We start from the raw sequence: 19,577 nt of genomic DNA on the forward strand, positions 1-19,577 counted from the left end.
TGTATACAAACGTATTGTTACCTTGCAAATAGGCTCTCATAAGCCCAAGTTATTAATTATAAAGGTGTATAATTCCACTGTGAGTGCAGGAGACTTATAATGGGGATAAGTACCCATCAGCTGAGAGGAAAAAAAAAGAAAAAAAAAAAGGGAGGGTGAGGGGTCAAAAAGTCAATGCTACACATACAAGAATCACAATATGTATGGGCCAAAATAATATATGTACCTGTGGTCATAAAAATCCTAATTGTGAAGTATATTCAAAATAAGGGAGCCACACAGGTTGCTAACAAACCAAAGGGATAAGTATCCATGTCAAAAGGAAGCTCCACCAAACATGGAGGGGCTAGGTAATAGCCCATATGTAAAGTCTGCTTGATGGCCCAGGTGGAAATATATAAGTACATTGATAGAGCCTTCAAAGATAAGAAAAAACATAGAATAAACCTTTAAAGCATTCCATATATGACCCAGCAAACAAAAAGAGAAGGAAGAAAGATTATAGTGTGTGTAGAGCACTTACTTTGAATAAGATCTAATATAAGTCTCCTGAAAGGAGGCACCGACGCTCATGAGCTGATGGCCAGTGAGCACACAATAAATAGCTCCTTTTGGCGCCAAAGGGGGCGGAACCACCGCCCATTCCGGCGTCAAAACGGGTGGAACAAGAGCAACCAACCTATCCTAAACAACGTAGGAGAAGGGGGCTCATTGGAGCCTATTTGCAAGGTAACAATACGTTTGTATACAATATAAGTCTTGTGCACACATGTCATTGAGCTTCAGCTGGTGTTTTATGGTATTATGAGTCTGTATATATTTATGTTTTTGTTTTTATCTTTAGATAGTGAGACCTTTCTCCTTTTCTCTGCATTAATTGAAACCTGAATGTGTCTTGAAGACGTTTTAACGAAACGCGTAGATGCATTGAGGCTCACATCATGTATATTTTTATAAAGATGATTTTTATATGTTTTTGTCAATGTTCTCTACACAATATATATGTATTTTTGTATTGAATAAAATTTATTATATTGAATACTATCCCTCTGGTTAGCTGTGCCTCAAAGTCCGACCGGGGTTTCCCTAGGTGAAACTCCCTCTTTTTTTTCTTTTTGGTCTTCTGCTGGGGTTGCAGTGCAGTGTTCCTATGGATCTCCTGTGTCCTGGGGGAGCCGAACAACTGCGCAGCATGCGTGATGTATCAAGATGGAGGGCTGGAATGCACATGGACCGCAGCAATGAGCGCATGACATCACCCGGAAGTGACCACAGCGTGTTTCTGAGTGTGCACTCTGCCATTGTAAGTGACAGGCATGCTCATATTTCAAGCTGGAAATGCAGGGGCAGGAGTGCTTTATAAAAGGACCTTTATGGGCGATGTGACTTTTGTCTTTTTCTACATGTCCCTGGAGAATTCTGCTTCATAGAGGAGGCTTGCCCTAAGTTTTGGATCTTTTCATCTCTATCCCAGGATTATCAGCTGCTGAATAACCTATTGACTTTCCCCTTTTTGCCCATCCTCACCCTTGCCCATACACAGACTGACGGTTCCGGTATCGATTATCATAACCTTGTGCTAATTTCATCCTATTGTATAAACCAGTTGGTCCCTGCCTTACTGATTAGGGGGGCAAAGTTTGTGAGAGGTTTACTTTATGGAATCCATTACAATGGCAGGGCTAAGGCAGGTTAAAAGTAACTAAATGGCTGGACATACCCGTATATTATTTTACTATGCCTATCTGGCAGTGACAGTAGAGAACATTGGCCAAAGGCAAAGAGCCAGTTGGTATGGCTCTGTGCCATGTGTTCACTGTGATGACCAATGTAAACATTCTAGTAGTATTGTCAAGAGGAATGAAAAATTGAGGATTTCGTGAACTAATCAATTAGTAGAGGAAAGCTGTGATTGTAGATGATGCCGGGGGGGAGGAGGTATGGAGTTTATTGGGGCCACTGGCCACCAATGTCAGAGGATTTTGTTGGGAGGAGTTTTACTGCCAGCGACCACCAATGATGAGGAAGGGGGATGTGTGCCCTGGTTAAAAAAAAGGTGAAATGCATAAGAAGGATCATAGAGTAGAGCGTTCCCTCTACTTGCATGCAGCAAAGTTTGAAGGAATTGTTGACATTGTGGAGTGCGGCATTTCTTTAGAGGATGGATCTATGGCCCTCCAGTTGTTCTGGAATTACAATTCCCATCATACCTACTCATGTCTGTGAATGTCAGAGTTTTCCAATGCCTCATGGGACGTGTAGTTCCACAACAACTGGAGGGCCTTAGTTTGGAGCAGTGTTGATTTTGGCAGCAAATTTTGATTTCGTTTTAGTCTTGGTCTTAGGACTAAAATGGCATTTTAGTTTTAGTCTTCTGCAATTGCTTTAGTTTTAGTCGTATTTAGTCGACTAAATCTCCAGTACATTTTAGTCGACGAAACTCATTTTCGTTGTCTAAAATCTAATGGGTGTAATTACATTGTAATGCATTAGTTAACATTTCTCTACAATTTCCAAACTCATTATATACTGCTAGAGTGAAAAATCTCATATGGTATTATTTAAGGTATTGAGGTATAAACATGCACTACAGACCAGTGTTCATTTTGAAGTCAAACTTCACTTTAGTTTTAGTCTTAGTCTTTTGACTAAAATGCCATTTTAGTTTTAGTCCCATTTTAGTCTTTTGACTAAAATGCCATTTTAGTTTTAGTCGTATTTTAGTCATCTCAGTTGTTTTCGTTTTAGTCGTAATTTATTCAACTAAAATAGTATTCATTTCGTCGACTAAAATGTTTTAGTCAACGAAAGTAACACTGGTTTGGAGATCCCTGACTTGGAGAGATAGAGCCTAAGGAGATGTGGGACTGATGGGGCGCTTTGGAGAAGTGTTGTGGGTTGCCACATATAAAATTTTAACAAATAATATTTTTTCTATCCCAATTTTAGTGCGGTATCAATGTGGATCTGAAGGAGAGTGGGAACAAGAAAATACAAAGAGGAAATCACTGCCAATATGTGAGCCTGGTACGTTTAGTTCAGAGACTCGCTTGAAAGTGAAATTCTTGTATACATGCATTATTTGTACTGGCCACCAACTAAAGACTTGGGAACTACGAGCGACCTCTTACTGTCTTTCAGCAGGTGCTCAGTACCTTTCTCTGAACATCTGATGTAATCAATTAGAACTTTATATTAGTTAGAATTTAATTGATTTTACGATTATTTTTGTTGGAGTAGTCAGTGCCTCCTACCTCCTTAATAGGCACAAATATGCAAAGTTACCCAAACCTCTGCAGGCAGATTAATAAAGCAGTGAGAGGAAGTTACCCCATGTTGCTAACTGTCTGCTTGGTATAGTTCCTCCCAGGTAAGCTTCAGCAGTTTGAGGGAATGAATAGAGTTGTTATTTTATATTTTTATCTATTATGTTAGAAACTAAAATATTTTACAGGTTATTATATGACATTTTGTTTGTAAATAGTTCATGTTTATCTGACTCCATTTCACATTTTTATTTTAGACATGTTTAGTCCACATTTAACTTACAAAAAGCCCATTTACAGAGCTCAATAGCTGAAGCTTACATTTAAAGTGATTGTAAAGTATTGTTTAAAAAAATATAAATAAATAACAAACATGTTATGCATATCTCCTCTGTGCAGTAGGTTTTGCATAGGGCAGCCTGGATCCTCCTCTTCTCGGGTCCCTCTTCACTGCTCCTCGCCCCTCACTCCTGTTGAGTGCTCCCACAGCAGGCAGCTTGCTATGGGGGCACCTGAGCTAAGCTACAGCTCCCTATTCAGACACAAAGCTGCTGTTTGGCCCCATCCCCTCTCTCTCCTGGCTAACTGACTTTGATTGACAGCCGCGGGAGCCAATGGTGCCGCTGCTGTGTCTCAGCCAATCAGGAGTACAGTCCTGGACAGCCAAGGGACTCGTGGACATTGCTGGATAGAGATGGGGCTCAGGTAAGTATTAGGGGGGCTGAGGGGGGCTGCTACACACAGAAGGCTTTTTACCTTAATGTATAGAATGCATTAAGATAAAAAACCTTCTGCCTTTACAAATCCTTTAAGGGCAGAACTACTGTAAGCTCTCTCTCCCCTTGACCTGTTAAGATGATACTTTAGTTTGCTTGTGCAATGTGCAATACCTGCAATGATGACCTGTGGTTTGCAGAGAGGTAAAAACACAACTGTTAATAAATTGCCCCCTAATGTTAATGCAGCTGTTAGAACATGTCGCGTATGACCAACAATATCTGAGAGACATAAACTGGAATTTACTGAATATACCAGGGGTCTCCAAACTTTCTAAACAAAGGGCCAGTTTACTGTACTTCAGACTTTGGGGGGGGGGGGGGGGCGTTTATAGATAAAAGAAATAGCATTAAAAAATGGACAGTACTAATCCGCATGAACCTCACATGATGTGCTAACACCTTACCCATTGTCACAAACACTCAATTATGAGTCCAATAAATATTCAAAAAATGCTACCAATATTGCGTAAAATAAAGTGCTAGTGCAATGTACTTGTGCAATTGATTATGTTCACATAAATGTGCAAAAATGCATGTGCCAAAGAATTATGTGCAAAAAAACAAAGTCCATATATTTCATGCAAGAAAAAAAGACCCGTAGACCATTGACGGTGTAGTCTTAAATGTGATTGAATTCTACAAAAAAATCCTTTCCGATGTGCGTCAAACCCCCAGTGCAATCCTCACCGTTATCACTAGGTGAACTCACGAGAGCTAAATGCTGGTTGAATTATAAACCAGCTACTGCGCATTCCACCATTAAAGGTCAACTCTGCAGCTCCTGACGCCACTCCAAAAAGCAATTATCAGCAGTCACTCTCATATACTCTACAATCACGTGAAGAAGGAAGATAAAAAAAGAGGAAGCTTCCATAGTGTAAAATCATCTAAAACATGCCTTTACTTTAAAACATTTGAACCACTCACATTTAAAGACGTCTCCACCGACACTAGCACATACAGCCTAATCGTGAAGCCAAATCACCTCAGGCCAGAGCTCTGAGCCACGAGCGTCGGTGTGCATGGTGACGTCAGCGTTCTGGCCCCGCCCTACGCGCTTCGTCATACGAAGTCCTCAAGGAGCGCACGGATGTATGACCGCAACCACGCCATCTTTATACTTAACAAATTTGAAATGCTTTTAAAACCATAAAAAAATCATGGAAAATCATCCCTCTAGCAGGCTGAGGACTCCCAATCTATACTACTAACCGTTTATTAAGAAACTTAAAAAATTCTTTGAGGAATGTGCCGACCTGGAGATATAAAAGAAACCAACAAATGAAGATGTGTAGTTATTTAAATGCAAGCAGTGCAAGTATCTGAGTTGGTATCAGTCCATGTACAGCAGAGCCCAGGTTAGGGGAAGGAGAATCAGCACAAGTAGCCAGGCATTTCAATGCAGTTCAAGGAGCAGGGAGGAGAGAGCGGAGCTACTTCCCAGTCACAGGCTGGGGAAGAAGAAGACCCCAAATAAAACAAAAGCACACAGTACTGTAAAAGCGCTCTCTTCTTCTGGCCTGGTATGGTTGCAGACATTTTGAAAAAGTCAGAGTTGCCACTTTGACTTTGTTTTAACTTCAGTGAATGAACAGTATTTTATTGCACAAGATCCATACATTCCTTTCTTTTTGCTATTGTTATAGGTACAAGCCCCATGTGTATTTCCCAATGGCAGCAGAGATCAATGATTTGTCCTGCATGTTGTGTTCTGTGGCAGAGCTATGTAAATCTAAGCACTGGATGGAAGAAATACAAATCCTTTGGCAGATAAAACAGCTCCCATAAATAGGTTTTGATCGGTGTATTCAGGAGTTTGTGTTAAATTTAGCTTTAAAGACTCTCTAATTTACTTAATTATTATTTATACGTAATTACGTATAATTACGTAATTATATCTGATCAACTCCTAATCATTTATATATATATATATATATATATATATATATATATATATATATATATATATATATATATATATAAAACTAATGCCACGTACACACGACCGGACTTTCCAGCAGAAAAGGCAGAATCATTCCGTCGGACATTCCGATCGTGTGTGGGCTTCATCAGACTTTATATTTCTAAAATTCTGACGGACCTAGAAATAGAACATGTTTCAAATCTTTCCGACAGGCTCAATTTCTATCGGGAAAACCGTTCGTCTGTATGCTAGTCCGACAGACCAAAAACGACGCAAGGGCAGCTATTGGCTACTGGCTATTGAACTTCCTTTTTCTAGTCGCGTTGTACGTCATTGCGTTCTAAACGGACGAACTTTGGTGTGATCGTGTGTAGGCAAGTCCGTTTCAGCGGAACTCCGTTGGAAAGAACGTCAGAGTCCGGTCGTGTGTACGCGGCATTAGGGCTCCGCCATACTGTATGGTATTTATCAAATGACAATTTCCCCTGTGTTTAGAGGTAATACTGTGCCTATTCACATTCACCTACACATTCCGCAATCATTTTTCTATTTCAAATTATAGTTTCAAAATGTAAATGCTGTGCTAAACAAATTAGAAATCACTGGTGTGTGCGAGTCCTCCATCTGTTTCTAGCAATTCTTGTTCTTTCCCTTAGATTGTGGAAAAAGGGCCACACAAGCCATACAACGTATAATCGGAGGTTCAAGGGCCAAGCTGGGACAGTTCCCATGGCAAGTATTCATAAAAGGCAACAATTTGGTAGGAGGCGGAGCCCTGCTCTATGATAAGTGGATTATAACCGCTGCCCATGTCGTACAAGACATCGACCTACCCGATCTTAAAATGCAAATGGGGTTCATCAGTAGGAATGACACAAACTTCTATAAGGCTGAACCAGAAGCCATCTATATTCACCCCAGTTACAGAAATGATGAGACATTCAACCACGACATTGCTCTGATTAAACTCAAAGACAAAGTGCCAATTAATGACAACATCCTCGGTATCTGCCTTCCGGCCACAGGGGAACGGTACCGGATCAGCGACTTGGAAAATGATCTTCACATCGGGGAAGTGTCTGGCTGGGGTGACACAGGAAGGAATCCACATTCAAGACATCTGCGCTTTGTCCATGTGGAAGTAATCAACCATGAGAAATGTAAGAATGCCTATAGTGGAAAGCCAATCAAAGCCAAGGTCACCGAAAACATGATCTGTGCCGGTCACGAAGATGGGGGAAAGGATTCTTGCCAGGGTGACAGTGGAGGTTCATTGGTTTTCTTCGATGAAAAAAGCAAAAGCTATTTCATTGGTGGGATTGTGTCCTGGGGGGCGACCTGTGGGGCTAAAGGTGAATATGGAGTGTATACAAAAGTAAGCAACTACCTTGACTGGATACACAATACCGTCCAGAACAAATAAAGATCATTCTTAATAAAGTACTTAAAGGAGAAGTATGGGGTTTTTCCTTTTTTTCTTTTGATTCATGTGGATGCAGCATCAGACCGATGATGTATCTGTCCCCCGGCGTCTCTGCACTGAGAACCGAGCCACCGAACATCGCCGATGGCTCGGTTTTCACAGATCTCCAAGAGGAGAGCTGCTGTACGTCAGTCAGCGTCTCTCCTCTCTACTCCTCAAAAAGTTGGGAGGTATGCTTACTGTAATGTACTAACTGAGGAAAAGTATTGTCTCCCTAGGACAGGAAGTGTTTTTAGGACTACAGAACAACACTCTCCCCCTCCTTCATAACATGGGAGCTGGTGTTCTGCAGTTCACAAAAGTGAACTGGGCAGGAATAACAACACTGTATAGAACACAGGACAGCTCTGGATATCTACCATGATCAACAGACTGTTTTGAACTTATTGAACAGATATAACAAATTAAATGACATTAATGATTATGGCTTACATACTCTTTAGGAAAAACTAGTGTAAACATATTCTTCAAGTGAGTCTAAAAGCAAGGTGTGTTGTACTTTAATGCATGTCCTGTAGAAAGTTTAAAGCGGAGTTCCACTCAAAAGTGGAACTTCCGCTTATCTGTCTCCCCCCCCCCTCCGGTGCCACATTTGCCATCTTTCAGCGGGGGGGGGGGATAGGTACCTGTTTTTGACAGGTACCGTTCGCAACTTCCGTCTCTCGGAAGTTCGGCCCCCCTCCTCCTGCCTCCACACCAATTAGAAAGCGCAGCGCACTTTGCACATGAGCAGTAGGGAACCGGCTATGAAGCTGAAAGGCTTCACTGCTGGGTTCCTTTAACAGAAATGGCAGCGGCCGACATGGTGGGATTCCCTGGACAGGTAAGTGTCCATATATTAAAAGTCAGCAGCTACAGTATTTGTAGCTGCTGACTTTTAATTTTTCGAGGGGAGGCGGGGCCTCCTCTTTAAACACCCCACTGCTTTTTGTTCCCTTCGTCCTCTCTAAACGCCTCGTCTATCCATCCAGCACTGTGCCTGGCTGCAGCTCTTCTCTTCCCTTTTTCTTTCTTTTCTCATAGGACACACAAGCAGCAGTGGGAGCCAAAAGGCTCCCGCTGCTGTCAGTCAAAAGTGCGCACCAAAAAGTGAACACAAAAAGTGCACATAGGGTGTACATATGGTCCTCCAAAATAGAAGGAGCTTGCCCTGATTCCCTGGGGCGTTAGGCTCCAGACGGGGACTCTGGTACTTTCACATGGTCCATCTGGCCGAAGCCAGAGAGACCCCGTTCTCTGGGAGGTCTGCCGAAACAGACCACCCCAAGTACTAGGTGGGGCTCCCCCCGAAGGGAGACCCCATGAGAGAGGGCAAACCAAGCCAGAAGGCCGTGTCCACCTCCTCCCAAGACTTTCAGGGCAGGCCCGAGGACCTACACCCTACTGATCAAATGTGAAACAGTGTATAAACCCGACAACCCAAAAAAAAAAAATACATGAAGTGACAGCACAAAACAAACAACATAAAGGTGGGGAAAAGGATACCCTGGGTATACAATAGTAGAATTTGGGGTCTAAACTTTTCATTTTAAGACTGTTCTTTCGATTTTCTAATTGTTAACAGGTCAAACTGATGTCAGTTTTCAACCGCAGTGACGAGAAGGTGCAGAATGAAATTTTTTTTTTTTTTTCGAATGAACGTTTTTCTAACAGTGTATGTGGTTTTCATTTGGGAAAGTACATTCATTCCTGAAATCGAATGCTAAAAGCAAACAACATTTTGAAGTAATTTTGAACGACATTCATCAATGCTTCAAATGTAATGAGAATTTTCATTCAAAAATCTACTAGTGTACTCCCAGCTTTCCTGTGATCCCAATATCTTAAAGAATCTTAGCCGGTGCCTCCTGGCTATTGGGTTTATGATCATGTGACCGCCGTGATTGGCTGTCACATGATCAGAAAGCTCCCGATTGATTGCAAGTATCGATCGGCAGTTTTCTGTTAAGCGCCGGTAACTGTGCAGGACGCACACTCTCAGCACAGCTATATTCACACTAATTCACGCAGATATGTGGCCGCTTGGCGCCAAGGCCCACCAGCCGAGAGGCTGCATATTTGCGTGTGGGTTTACAGAAAGATATGGTCTGCAATTGTTGGTATTTTTTCTGGAAATATAAGGCCCCTTTCACACTGAGGCGCTTTGCAGGCGCTAAAGTGCTAAAAACAGCGCCTGCAAAGCGCCCTGAAAGAGCCGCTCAATGCAATCCAATGTGAAAGCCCTGAGGGCTTTCTCACTGGAGCAGTTCGCTTGCAGGGCGGTCTAAAAAGTCTTGCAAGCCGCATCTTTGGAGCGCTATAGGAGCTGTGTATCCTAAAGCGCCCCTTCCCATTGAAAACAATGGGGCAGCGCTCCAAACCCGCCTGCAGCGGCGCTTTGCGGGCGGTTTTAACCCTTTTTCGGCCGCTAGCGGGGGTTAAAACTGCCCCGCTAGCGGCCGAATATCGCCCGCAAAGTGACGCTGCAGCAGCGCTTTGTGGGCGGTTTTAACCCTTTTTCGGCGCTAGCTAGCGACCGAATATCGCCGCTAAAACGACGGTAAATCGCTGCTAAATATAGCGCCGCTTTACCGCCAGCGCCCGCAACGCTTCAGTGTGAAAGTAGCCTTAGCTGTGTGGTTGCGTCTGGCTTCAATACTTCTAAGTCAAGAAACCCAGAGCAAGCATGGAGGTATTGTAAGTCACAGAAAAGTCAGCATTCTTTGTCTCTATTCTACGTTATAATTCAAGGTCAGTGCCTTAGAAAATATTGGAGCAAAATATGAGCACTACAGCCAGGCAAATAGTATTCCATTTTGTATAGAGCTAAGGAAGGGTCATACCTCCGTCAGTTTTAGTTGCCATCTGTGTCCCATTGGGGAGATTTCCCTTGATTTCCTGTCCCATAGCCAAAAGAGGAAGTGAGAGTAAATCCCTCCAATGTGACGAAATGCCTGATTGTCACCAGAACTAGGGTGCCCATTGGAAGATTTCCCCTCTATTATTATTGTTCCGGGGGGCAACCCAAGATTTTGGATTTTCTTTCACTTTCAGCGATACTGGTAAACATGACAAATAGAGAGGGTCAGTCTCCCTAAAGGGGCAGAGACAGCAATCAAAACCCAACAGTTGTTCTAATCCCCATCCAAAAAAAAAAGTTTTTCCTGTAGTTATACTTTAACCTTTGTGTGATACTGCTTTTTACAGGATTGGGCACTTACAACCAAAACTGTAGGATAGCTTAAGATAATCTTTCCCACTACCAGCTTTTATTTTTTAGCAAAAAAAAGTACCAAGAGTGTGCTTATAAGTAAGCAGGGGTGGAAACCTGTGTCCTGCAAAAGGATTTTACAGTGAGTACAAAAATCCTGTTTTCTTTCTTGTCTATTGTCTTTCTTGTCTACTGCGGGGAAACAGGAAGACTTATACCTTTGGGACATCGAAAAGTCGTCCAACTAAGAAAATCCCAAAGAGTTCCTAAAGGACTGGTATCAGATAAGGCTGCAACATCCACCAGGTAGAATGTCTAACAGAAGACAAGGGGGCAGCCTAACAAATCTGGAAATCAGCCGCTTGATGCCAAAAAGCCCAAAAAAGCACTTACAGATGTAGTGAGAAGCTGGGGAAGCTGCCCACGACCTGGATAGGGTAAATGCAGACCGGGGGGGGGGGGGGGGTTGTTTGCCGCCTCCCCCCCCCCCCCCCCAAAAAAAATAAAACACCAGCCACCAATGCTTCAAGGGATGAAATCCTAACTAATTGCCATTTCAGATATTCTCTCACGCATATTCTTCATGTCCTGTCTCAGAAGCCAATATCCACTTTCACCTCATCTATTTTACAGGTCAAAGAAGTGTTCTAGGCATTGACTGCAGCAAGCACCTAAGCATTGACTTGTTCCAGAGTCAGTTTAAGTGACTTACCAAAGGATCCCTCTAGAGTTCTATCTGGATTGGATGCATTGATAGCTGATCTCAGTATGATGGCCATATTGTATATTTTACAAATGTTCCCAGGTCCAAAAAAATGATCCGTGATCAGCTTGTTAAAAAAGTCCACCTTAAATCCCCCCCCTAATACTTACATCCAGGAGTACCCAGCAAAGCCCCCTACCTGCATTCAGAAGTGCCTAACAGAGTCTCCCACCTTGCATCCAGGAGCGTCCAGCAGTCTCCCAACCCCTGGCATCCAGGAGCACCCAGCAGAGTCTCAGATGGCAAAGCAGCAGGGCTAAAGCAGGAGGTGGAGCGGGTCTGAAAAGAGGAAACTCAGCCCTCCAGTAAAAACCGGCAGGCCAATCACATCATTGATTGCTAAGATGCCAGCGGCCCTATAGCAGCCAACCATGACGGAGGGGAGAATCTGTGCTGAGGGGAGAATCTTGGCTGGGTGCCAGTGGATGCGCTGGTCTCCATATAACTATACACTGACCATCATCTCCGCTCAGGGCCGGTGCTACCACTGGGCAAACTAGGCAGCCGCCTTGGGCGCACTGCTGCCTAGGGTGCCCGACCACTGGTGTTCCTACTCTCTTCTCTCTGCAGCAAGCAACTAAGTCTCAGCATCAGCATGCAGCCGCCGCTTCGTTCACACATAGTGTCAGAGGCGCGGCGGCGGAGGACTGTGTCTCTGTCCCGACTCCCGAATGAATGGAAGCAAGCAAACCTTCATTGATGGGCACTGGTAGGCTGCATTTGATGGGCGCTGGGGAGGCTGCATTTGATGGGCGCTGGGGAGGCTGCATTTGATGGGCGCTGGGGAGGCTGCATTGATGGGCGCTGGGGAGGCTGCATTGATGGGCGCTGGGGAGGCTGCATTGATGGGCGCTGGGGAGGCTGCATTTGATGGGCGCTGGGGAGGCTGCATTGATGGGCGCTGGGGAGGCTGCATTTGATGGGCGCTGGGGAGGCTGCATTTGATGGGCGCTGGGGAGGCTGCATTGATGGGCGCTGGGGAGGCTGCATTGATGGGCGCTGGGGAGGCTGCATTTGATGGGCGCTGGGGAGGCTGCATTTGATGGGCGCTGGGGAGGCTGCATTTGATGGGCGCTGGGGAGGCTGCATTTGATGGGCGCTGGGGAGGCTGCATTTGATGGGCGCTTCATTAAAAAGGTGGGGTATACATGGGCAGGGCAAAGTGGGTGGAGTCAGGGGTGGAGCCGGGGGGGTGGCAAAATGAGGTTTCGTCTAGGGTGTCAAAAATCCTTGCACCAGCCCTGTCTCCGCTGCCAGCCAGATGAGGTATTTTTATTAACAGTTGCTGTGGACTGGATAAAACTGGATAGCTGCTGACATTTAATTTTTTCCTGAAGGCTGGACCTTCTCTTTAACCACCAGCAGCCATAGTTATACTGCAGCAGGTCGGCTCTATTGCACGAATCGCCGTAGGTGTACGTCGCTTCGTGCAATAGATACAGCGGGCGCGTGCGCACCCGGCGTGGTGCCTGGAGCTGATGCACGTGGCCGCGATGTCTGCCGGCCATCCGCGATCGCTCCACAGAGAGCCAGAATAGGGATCTGTCAATGTAAACAGACAGATCCCCGTTCTGTGAGGGGTGTACAGAGTTATTGTCTGTTCCTAGTGATCAGGTACAGCGATCTCTCTGTACTCCCAGTCAGTCCCCTCCCCCCACAGTTAGAAACACCTCCCTAGGACACATTTAACCCCTTGACCACCCCCCCTAGTGTTAACCCCTTCCCTGCCAGTGACATTTATACAATAATCAGTGCATTTTTATAGCACTGATCGCTGATCTGTCCACTGCAATATTGCAGTCCTGCTAAAAATCGCTGATTACCACCATTACCAGTAAAAAAAGAAATAAAAATGTCATAAACCTACCGCCAAAACTTTGTGCAAACCAATCAATATACGCTTTTTGCGATTTTTTTTTTTTTAAATCAAAAATATGTTTTTGATGCATTTTACAGCATCCCAGTACAGTCAGGGGCAGGAAAAATGCGGCGTGTTCTACTTTTTTTTAGGGAACTGGAATGCACTGGTGTGACCTATGCCATTGTAAACCATATTTATTTATTATTTATGATGCAGAAAAAAAAACGCACTGGGCTGCATGTGGTGTGCAGTTCGGAAGGCAAAAGGGGTCATCACACCACTTCCAGATTACTCTCATCCTAAAAGGTGCCAGTTTAAAAAAAAATAGAAAGTATTCAAAAATGCAGATCTTGACTTTTGAATACTTTCAAATGCAGATGAGGGGCTTGGGGTCTTATAGATCCCAGATCCCTCCATAAAGAGTACCTCTTACATGCCTCTTACTGTCACTAGGCGCTTTTAACCCCTTCTTTGAGGTTGTGTTTATTTCATACACATATTTCACCACTGGAGGGCACCACAGCACCTTGTCTCACCTGATAAACTTGCCGGCTAACCCAAATCATCATAAATAGAGATGCACCGAAATTTTGGGTGCCGTGTTATCGACATTTGACCGATAAAAGAAAAAGGCGCCGATATTGACACCGAAAATGCATGCGATTTTACTGTGAATTCACTGCGATTTTGTCTTGATTTTACCACGCATTTGCTGTGATTTAGCCGCAATTTTACTGTGCTTATGAGGTGTTTTTCATAGGTCATGCGACTCAAAAAAAATGCATCAAAAACGTAACACAGGTGATGCGTTCTTGCTGCATTTTCAATGCATTTGAACTGGGACATGCGTTTTTTTTGTTTTGTAAACATTTTGGCCAAAACTGGTATTATCGCCATTTGGCCGATAAGAGAAAAAAGGTGCCGATAATGGCACTGAAAACGCACACCATTTTACCGTGAATTCACTGCAATTTTGGCTTGATTTTACCATGAATTTGCGGCGATTTTCCCGCATATTCGCTGCGATTCTCCCGCAAATTCGCTGCGATTTTCCTGCAATTTTACTGTGCTTATGAGGTGTTTTTCATAGGTTATGCGACTCAAAAACTGCATCAAAACCGTAACACAGGTAATGCGTTCTTGCTGCATTTTCAATGCATTTGAACTGGGAGGTGCGTTTTTTTTTGTGCGAAACATTTTGGCCAAAACTGGTGTTATCGCCATTTGGCCGGTAAGAGAAAAGGGTGCCAATAATGACACCAAAAACGCACACCATTTTACTGTGAATTCACTGCAATTTTGCCTTGATTTTACCACGAATTTGCGGCAATTTTCCCGCATATTCGCTGCGATTCTCCCGCAAATTCGCTGCGATTTTCCTGCAATTTTACTGTGCTTATGAGGTGTTTTTCATAGGTCATGTGACTCAAAAACCGCATCAAAAACATAACACGGGTGAGTTAATGATGCGCTCTCGCTGCATTTTCAATGCATTTGAACGGGGAGATGCGTTTTTTTGTGTTTTTTTTTTTTTAATTGACCAAAAATGTAGCAAGCAGGATTTTTATCATCTCAATGGAAGCCTTACAGACCAGTGTGAAGACATACATAGAATTTAAAGAGATGCATTTTGCTTGAGCTTTTCTTGCGCCAAAGGTGCTGATAATGGCCGATAAATTCATATTTATTTAAATTGATGATATTAATTAAAAAGTCAAATAAAATACAATTATATATAAAAATACACATTTTTTTTTTAAAACTGTCATTTTCGTTTTTCAGCCAAGTGTGTCCAGAAATTTTTGGTTTCGGCACCAAAATTTCCATTCGGTGCACCTCTATGATGTGCTTAGTGAAACAATCTTTAGAGTTATTGGGTTTGATTCCATTTTTAATGTGGTGGCTGCATTTGTTTTTTTCCTTTATTTTCATCTGGTGATCCTGCCGGTAAATCTGTTGCCGACCGTATATTATTATTATACAGGATTTATAGAGCGCCAACAGTTTGGGTGGCACTTAACAAAATGAAGGCAGACATTACAGTTACATTACAATTACAAGAGGAATCAGAGGGCCCTGCTCATTACTGTATATATAGGACGGCTCACCTGTACGTGATTCTGCACTTTGGGTACTAGGGCGCGCACGCATGCTGCTAGCAACCCGCTGCGACTGGACACAGCGGGAGCCAATCAGTGGGTCCGGCGGACTCGTTGTCCACCGGGACCCGCCGATCGTTCCCGACAGAAGCAGAACTGTGGTCTGCTGATGTAAACAAGGCAGATCGCCGTTCTGCGAGAAGGGAAGGTACTGATCCTGTGTTTCTGCTAAGCAGGAACACGGATCTCTGTCTTCTCCCATTACAAGCACCTCCCCCGCAGTTAGTAAGCACTCCGTAGGAACACATTTAACCCTTTGATCCCCTTCCCTACCAGCGTCATTAGTGCAGATTTTTTAGCACGGATCACTGTCTTAAAGTGGAAGGCCACCCTAAAATAAAAAATAGCATGAAAAAAATCGTAAAAAAATAAATAAAAAAAAAACATTTGAAAAAAAAAAGAAATTTTTTTAAACTTACCTGAACCCTTGTTGCTAGGCAGTCTTCGTAATCTGCCTCTTCCTATTCCTCGGCGTGTCCTGCTCCTCGGTGAGCGGCCCCGTTGTCTTCTGGGAACTCTGTGTGTTCCCAGAAAACCACGGGGCCATTCACAGAGCGCCGCGCCGCTCGCGCATGCGCAGTAGGAAACTGGCAGTGAAGCCGCAAGGCTCCACTGCCTGTTTCCCTTAGTTAGGATGGCGATGGCGGTGCCGGGACCAGAGAGCGGAGGGACGGGTCGACCTCGGGCGGCCGACATCGCGGGCACACAGGAAAGGTAAGTCTACTTATTTAAAGTCAGCAGCTACAGTGTTTGAAGCTGCTGACTTTAAAAAAAATAAATAAATTCCTGGCCGGAATCCCGCTTTAATGTAACTGGTTCCCCTAAAAAAGTGTCAAAAGAGTCAGTTAGGTGTCCGGTTTGTCCGCCACAATGTCGCAGTTGCGCTATGTCACTCACTGCCATTACTAGTAAAAAAAAAAAAAAAAATGAATAAAATTATCCCATAGTTTGTAGACGCTATAAATTTTGTGCAAACCAAATCAATATACGCTTATTGGGATTTTTTTTTTTTTTTACCAAAAATATATAGAAAAATATATATATTGGCCTAAATGTATGAAGAAATTAGATTTTTTTACATTTTTTTTATTGGATATGTTTAAGGGCCAGTTCACACCACATGCAGTCCAGTGCGATTTTTTTTTTTTCTGCATCAAAAACGCATGGAAAGTAGGTTGTATGGTTTTCAATGTCATAGTTTACACCAGTGCTTGCCGCTCCAGTGCGTTCCAGAGAAAAAAAAAAAAAAAGTAGAACATGCTGCATTTTTTATTTTAACTGAATACTTTTATTATAATCAATAATAACACACTTCTTAAAAGTCTCAAAAAATGTTGATTACTTAAAGGTGGAATAAAAATAGACATATTTCTTTATCCTGAAGAAATACACTTACCGGCCACTTTATTAGGTACACCTTGCTAGTACCGGGTTGGACCCCTTTCGCCTTCCGAACTGTCTTAGGGCCAGTTCACGCCATATGCAGTCCAGTGCGTTTTTTTTCTGCATCAAAAATGAACGGAAATGAGGTTATCTGGTTTTCAATGACATCGTTCACACCAATGCGTTCCACTTCCAGTAAAAAAAAAAAAAAAAAAGTAGAACATGCTGCATTTTTCCTGCACTGGAACGCTGTAAAATGCATCAAAAACGCACTAGAACGTGCCTAAACGCACCAAAAACGCACTGGAATACACATGTCCTTATTTAAGGTTAAGAAAAAAAGAGGGGGGAAAAAATGCACTGGAACACATCAAAAATGCGCATGCACAAAAGCATGTGGAACGCATCTGGACTGTGTTTATATGGTGCGTACTGGCCCCTATAGCAGAAACGTAAAAAATATTGTTTTTTTTTTCAAAATTTCGGCCTTTTTTTTGTTTATAGCGCAAAAAAAAAAAAAAAACACAGAGGTGATCAAATACCATCAAAAGAAAGCTCTATTTGTGGGGAAAAAAGGACGTCAATTTTGTTTGGGTACAACGTCGCACGACCACGCAATTGTCAGTTAAAGCGACGCAGTGCAGTATTGCAAAAAATGGCCTGGTCATGAAGGGGGTAAATCTTCCGGAGCTGAAGTAGTTATTGAGTTGTTACATACTAAGCTGCTCAAAGTGGCAGGAGGTTGAGAGAAGCTATTTAGGACCCCTTTCACACCGAGGCCACCTATCGTTAGCGGTAAAGCGCCGCTCGTTTTAGCAGCACTTTACCTCTGTTTAAGCATCGCTTTTCGCCCGCTAGCGGGGGGGCTTTGAACCCCCGCTAGCGGCCGAAGAAGGGGTTAAAAGTGCCCGTGTTGCGGTGCTTCCGAATCACTTTTCAGGCGCTTTGAAAGCACTGCTTATTCATTTTAATGGGCGGGGCGTTTTGGGAGCGATGTATACAGCGATCCCAACCCACCCCAAAGATGCTGCTTGTAGGACTTTTCCTAACATCCCGCAAGCGCACCGCCCCAGTGTGAAAAGTCACTCTGAAATGAATGGGAGGCGGATTGCAGGCGCTTAGCAGAGGCTATTTCTAGCGTTAAAATGCCTGAAAACCGCCCCAGTGTGAAAGGGCTCTAAAGCGGATCTAAAGTCAAATAAAAAAAAAAAAAAAATCTTAGGAGAAGACAGGCTTTTCAGAAAACAAAATATCGAACTTTAAAGGCAAATTGGACCACAACCATTTTGTAAAATAAAATCTATATTTTATTATACATAGAAAACATAAAAAGATTTTTTACACACGAATAAACAGAAATAAAAACATATATTCACGTCTGAACAGAGTTCGGCCCGTCATGGTCAGTTCTTGTAAATTATTGTTACGTAGCGATGGAAAAGTGAGCCCCCCCCCGTGCTTCAACGCGTTTCACGAATTTGCTTACTCAGGACACACAGAAGGATAACACAGGATAAAAAGAGGCCTCACTTATTTGTCTAGACGTGAGCATGCAAACACACAGAGTCTCCCCTGGGCGGGCACCGGGGCAACAGGGCAGATCAAGCTGTCAGACCCCCACGTGGTCTACTATACTCAAAACTGGGGCTGAAACGATTAATCGATATTATCAATGATAATCAATAATGAAAATCGTTGTCAACGATATTCATTATCGATTAGTTGGTCCGCACCTTCCTCCCTGCCGGTCCGTTAGAATCCTCCTGTGTACACGGCGGCGGTGCCACCGTATGTGACCTGGTACTTCCGCACCGCACGTCTGCGCCTCTCCTCCTCGCTGACGTCAGCTCCTCACTGATATTCTCAGCCCCGCCCACTGCTGCCTCCAGGGAATAGACAGAGAGAGGCGAGAAGCAGCCATGAGAGCCGAGCTGCACACCGTGAAGTGATAAGGTAGCGGCTAATGGCTATACAGAATACTCAGTCAGTAGCAGTACAGTACATTAATTTCTTTGACAAGTGCCCCATGATCCTATGTATTTCTGGGGGGGAGTGCCCCATCATTGGTGTTCCGGGGGGTGGGTGGAATAGTGTACCATCATTGGTTTTCCTGGGGGGGGATAGTGCCCCATTGGTGTTCCCGGGAGGAATAGTGCCCCATCATTGGTTTTCCTGGGAGGGGGGATAGTGCCCCATTGGTGTTTTTGGGAGGAATAGTGCCCCATTGGTGTTTTTGGGAGGAATAGTGGCCCATCATTGGTGTTCCCGGGAGAAATAGTGGCCCATCATTGGTGTTCCTGGGAGGAATAGTGGCCCATCATTGGTGTTCCCGGGAGGAATAGTGCCCCATCATTGGTGTTCCCGGGAGGAATAGTGCCCCATCATTGGTGTTCCCGGGAGGAATAGTGCCCCATCATTGGTGTTCCCGGGAGGAATAGTGCCCCATCATTGGTGTTCCCGGGAGGAATAGTGCCCCATCATTGGTGTTCCCAGGAGGAATAGTGCCCCATCAGTGGTGTTCCCGGGAGCAATAGTGCCCCATCATTGGTGTTCCTGGGTGAAACAGTGCCCCATCAATGGTGTTCCTGGGTGAAACAGTGCCCCATCAATGGTGTTCCTGGGTGAAACAGTGCCCCGTCATTGGTGTTCCTGGGAGGAATAGTGCCCCATCACTGTTGTTCCCGGGAGAAATAGTGCTGCCCCATCATTGGTGTTACCAGGAGGAATAGTGCCCCATCATTGGTGTTCCTGGGAGGAATAGTGCTGCCC

At 44.0% G+C, this 19,577-nt stretch overlaps 1 protein-coding gene and 1 long non-coding RNA gene across 4 annotated transcripts in view; one reads left to right on the plus strand and one right to left on the minus strand.

Moving 5' to 3' along the window:
- Positions 1-7,424, plus strand: part of MASP2 (MBL associated serine protease 2) — a 77,497-nt gene extending 70,073 nt beyond the window's left edge. The window contains exons 10-11 of the mRNA XM_073603464.1: positions 2,950-3,027; positions 6,626-7,424. Of these exons, the coding sequence (XP_073459565.1) occupies positions 2,950-3,027; positions 6,626-7,392 (845 nt within the window). The 3' untranslated portion in view covers positions 7,393-7,424. The remainder of the gene's footprint in view (positions 1-2,949; positions 3,028-6,625) is intronic.
- Positions 1-19,577, minus strand: part of LOC141111302 (uncharacterized) — a 48,687-nt gene that overhangs the window by 24,038 nt on the left and 5,072 nt on the right. Inside the window, exon 2 of one of the 3 annotated variants that reach the window (XR_012236410.1) lies at positions 16,822-16,928. This is a non-coding gene — a long non-coding RNA (uncharacterized lncRNA). Of the gene's footprint in view, positions 1-3,330; positions 3,418-16,821; positions 16,929-19,577 lie in introns of those variants that run through there. The other 2 variants (XR_012236409.1, XR_012236411.1) reach the window with 2 other exon arrangements.

The sequence above is a fragment of the Aquarana catesbeiana genome, linkage group LG10, assembly GCF_042186555.1.
Source record: "Aquarana catesbeiana isolate 2022-GZ linkage group LG10, ASM4218655v1, whole genome shotgun sequence".
In the NCBI taxonomy this organism is placed as follows: Eukaryota; Metazoa; Chordata; class Amphibia; order Anura; family Ranidae; genus Aquarana; species Aquarana catesbeiana.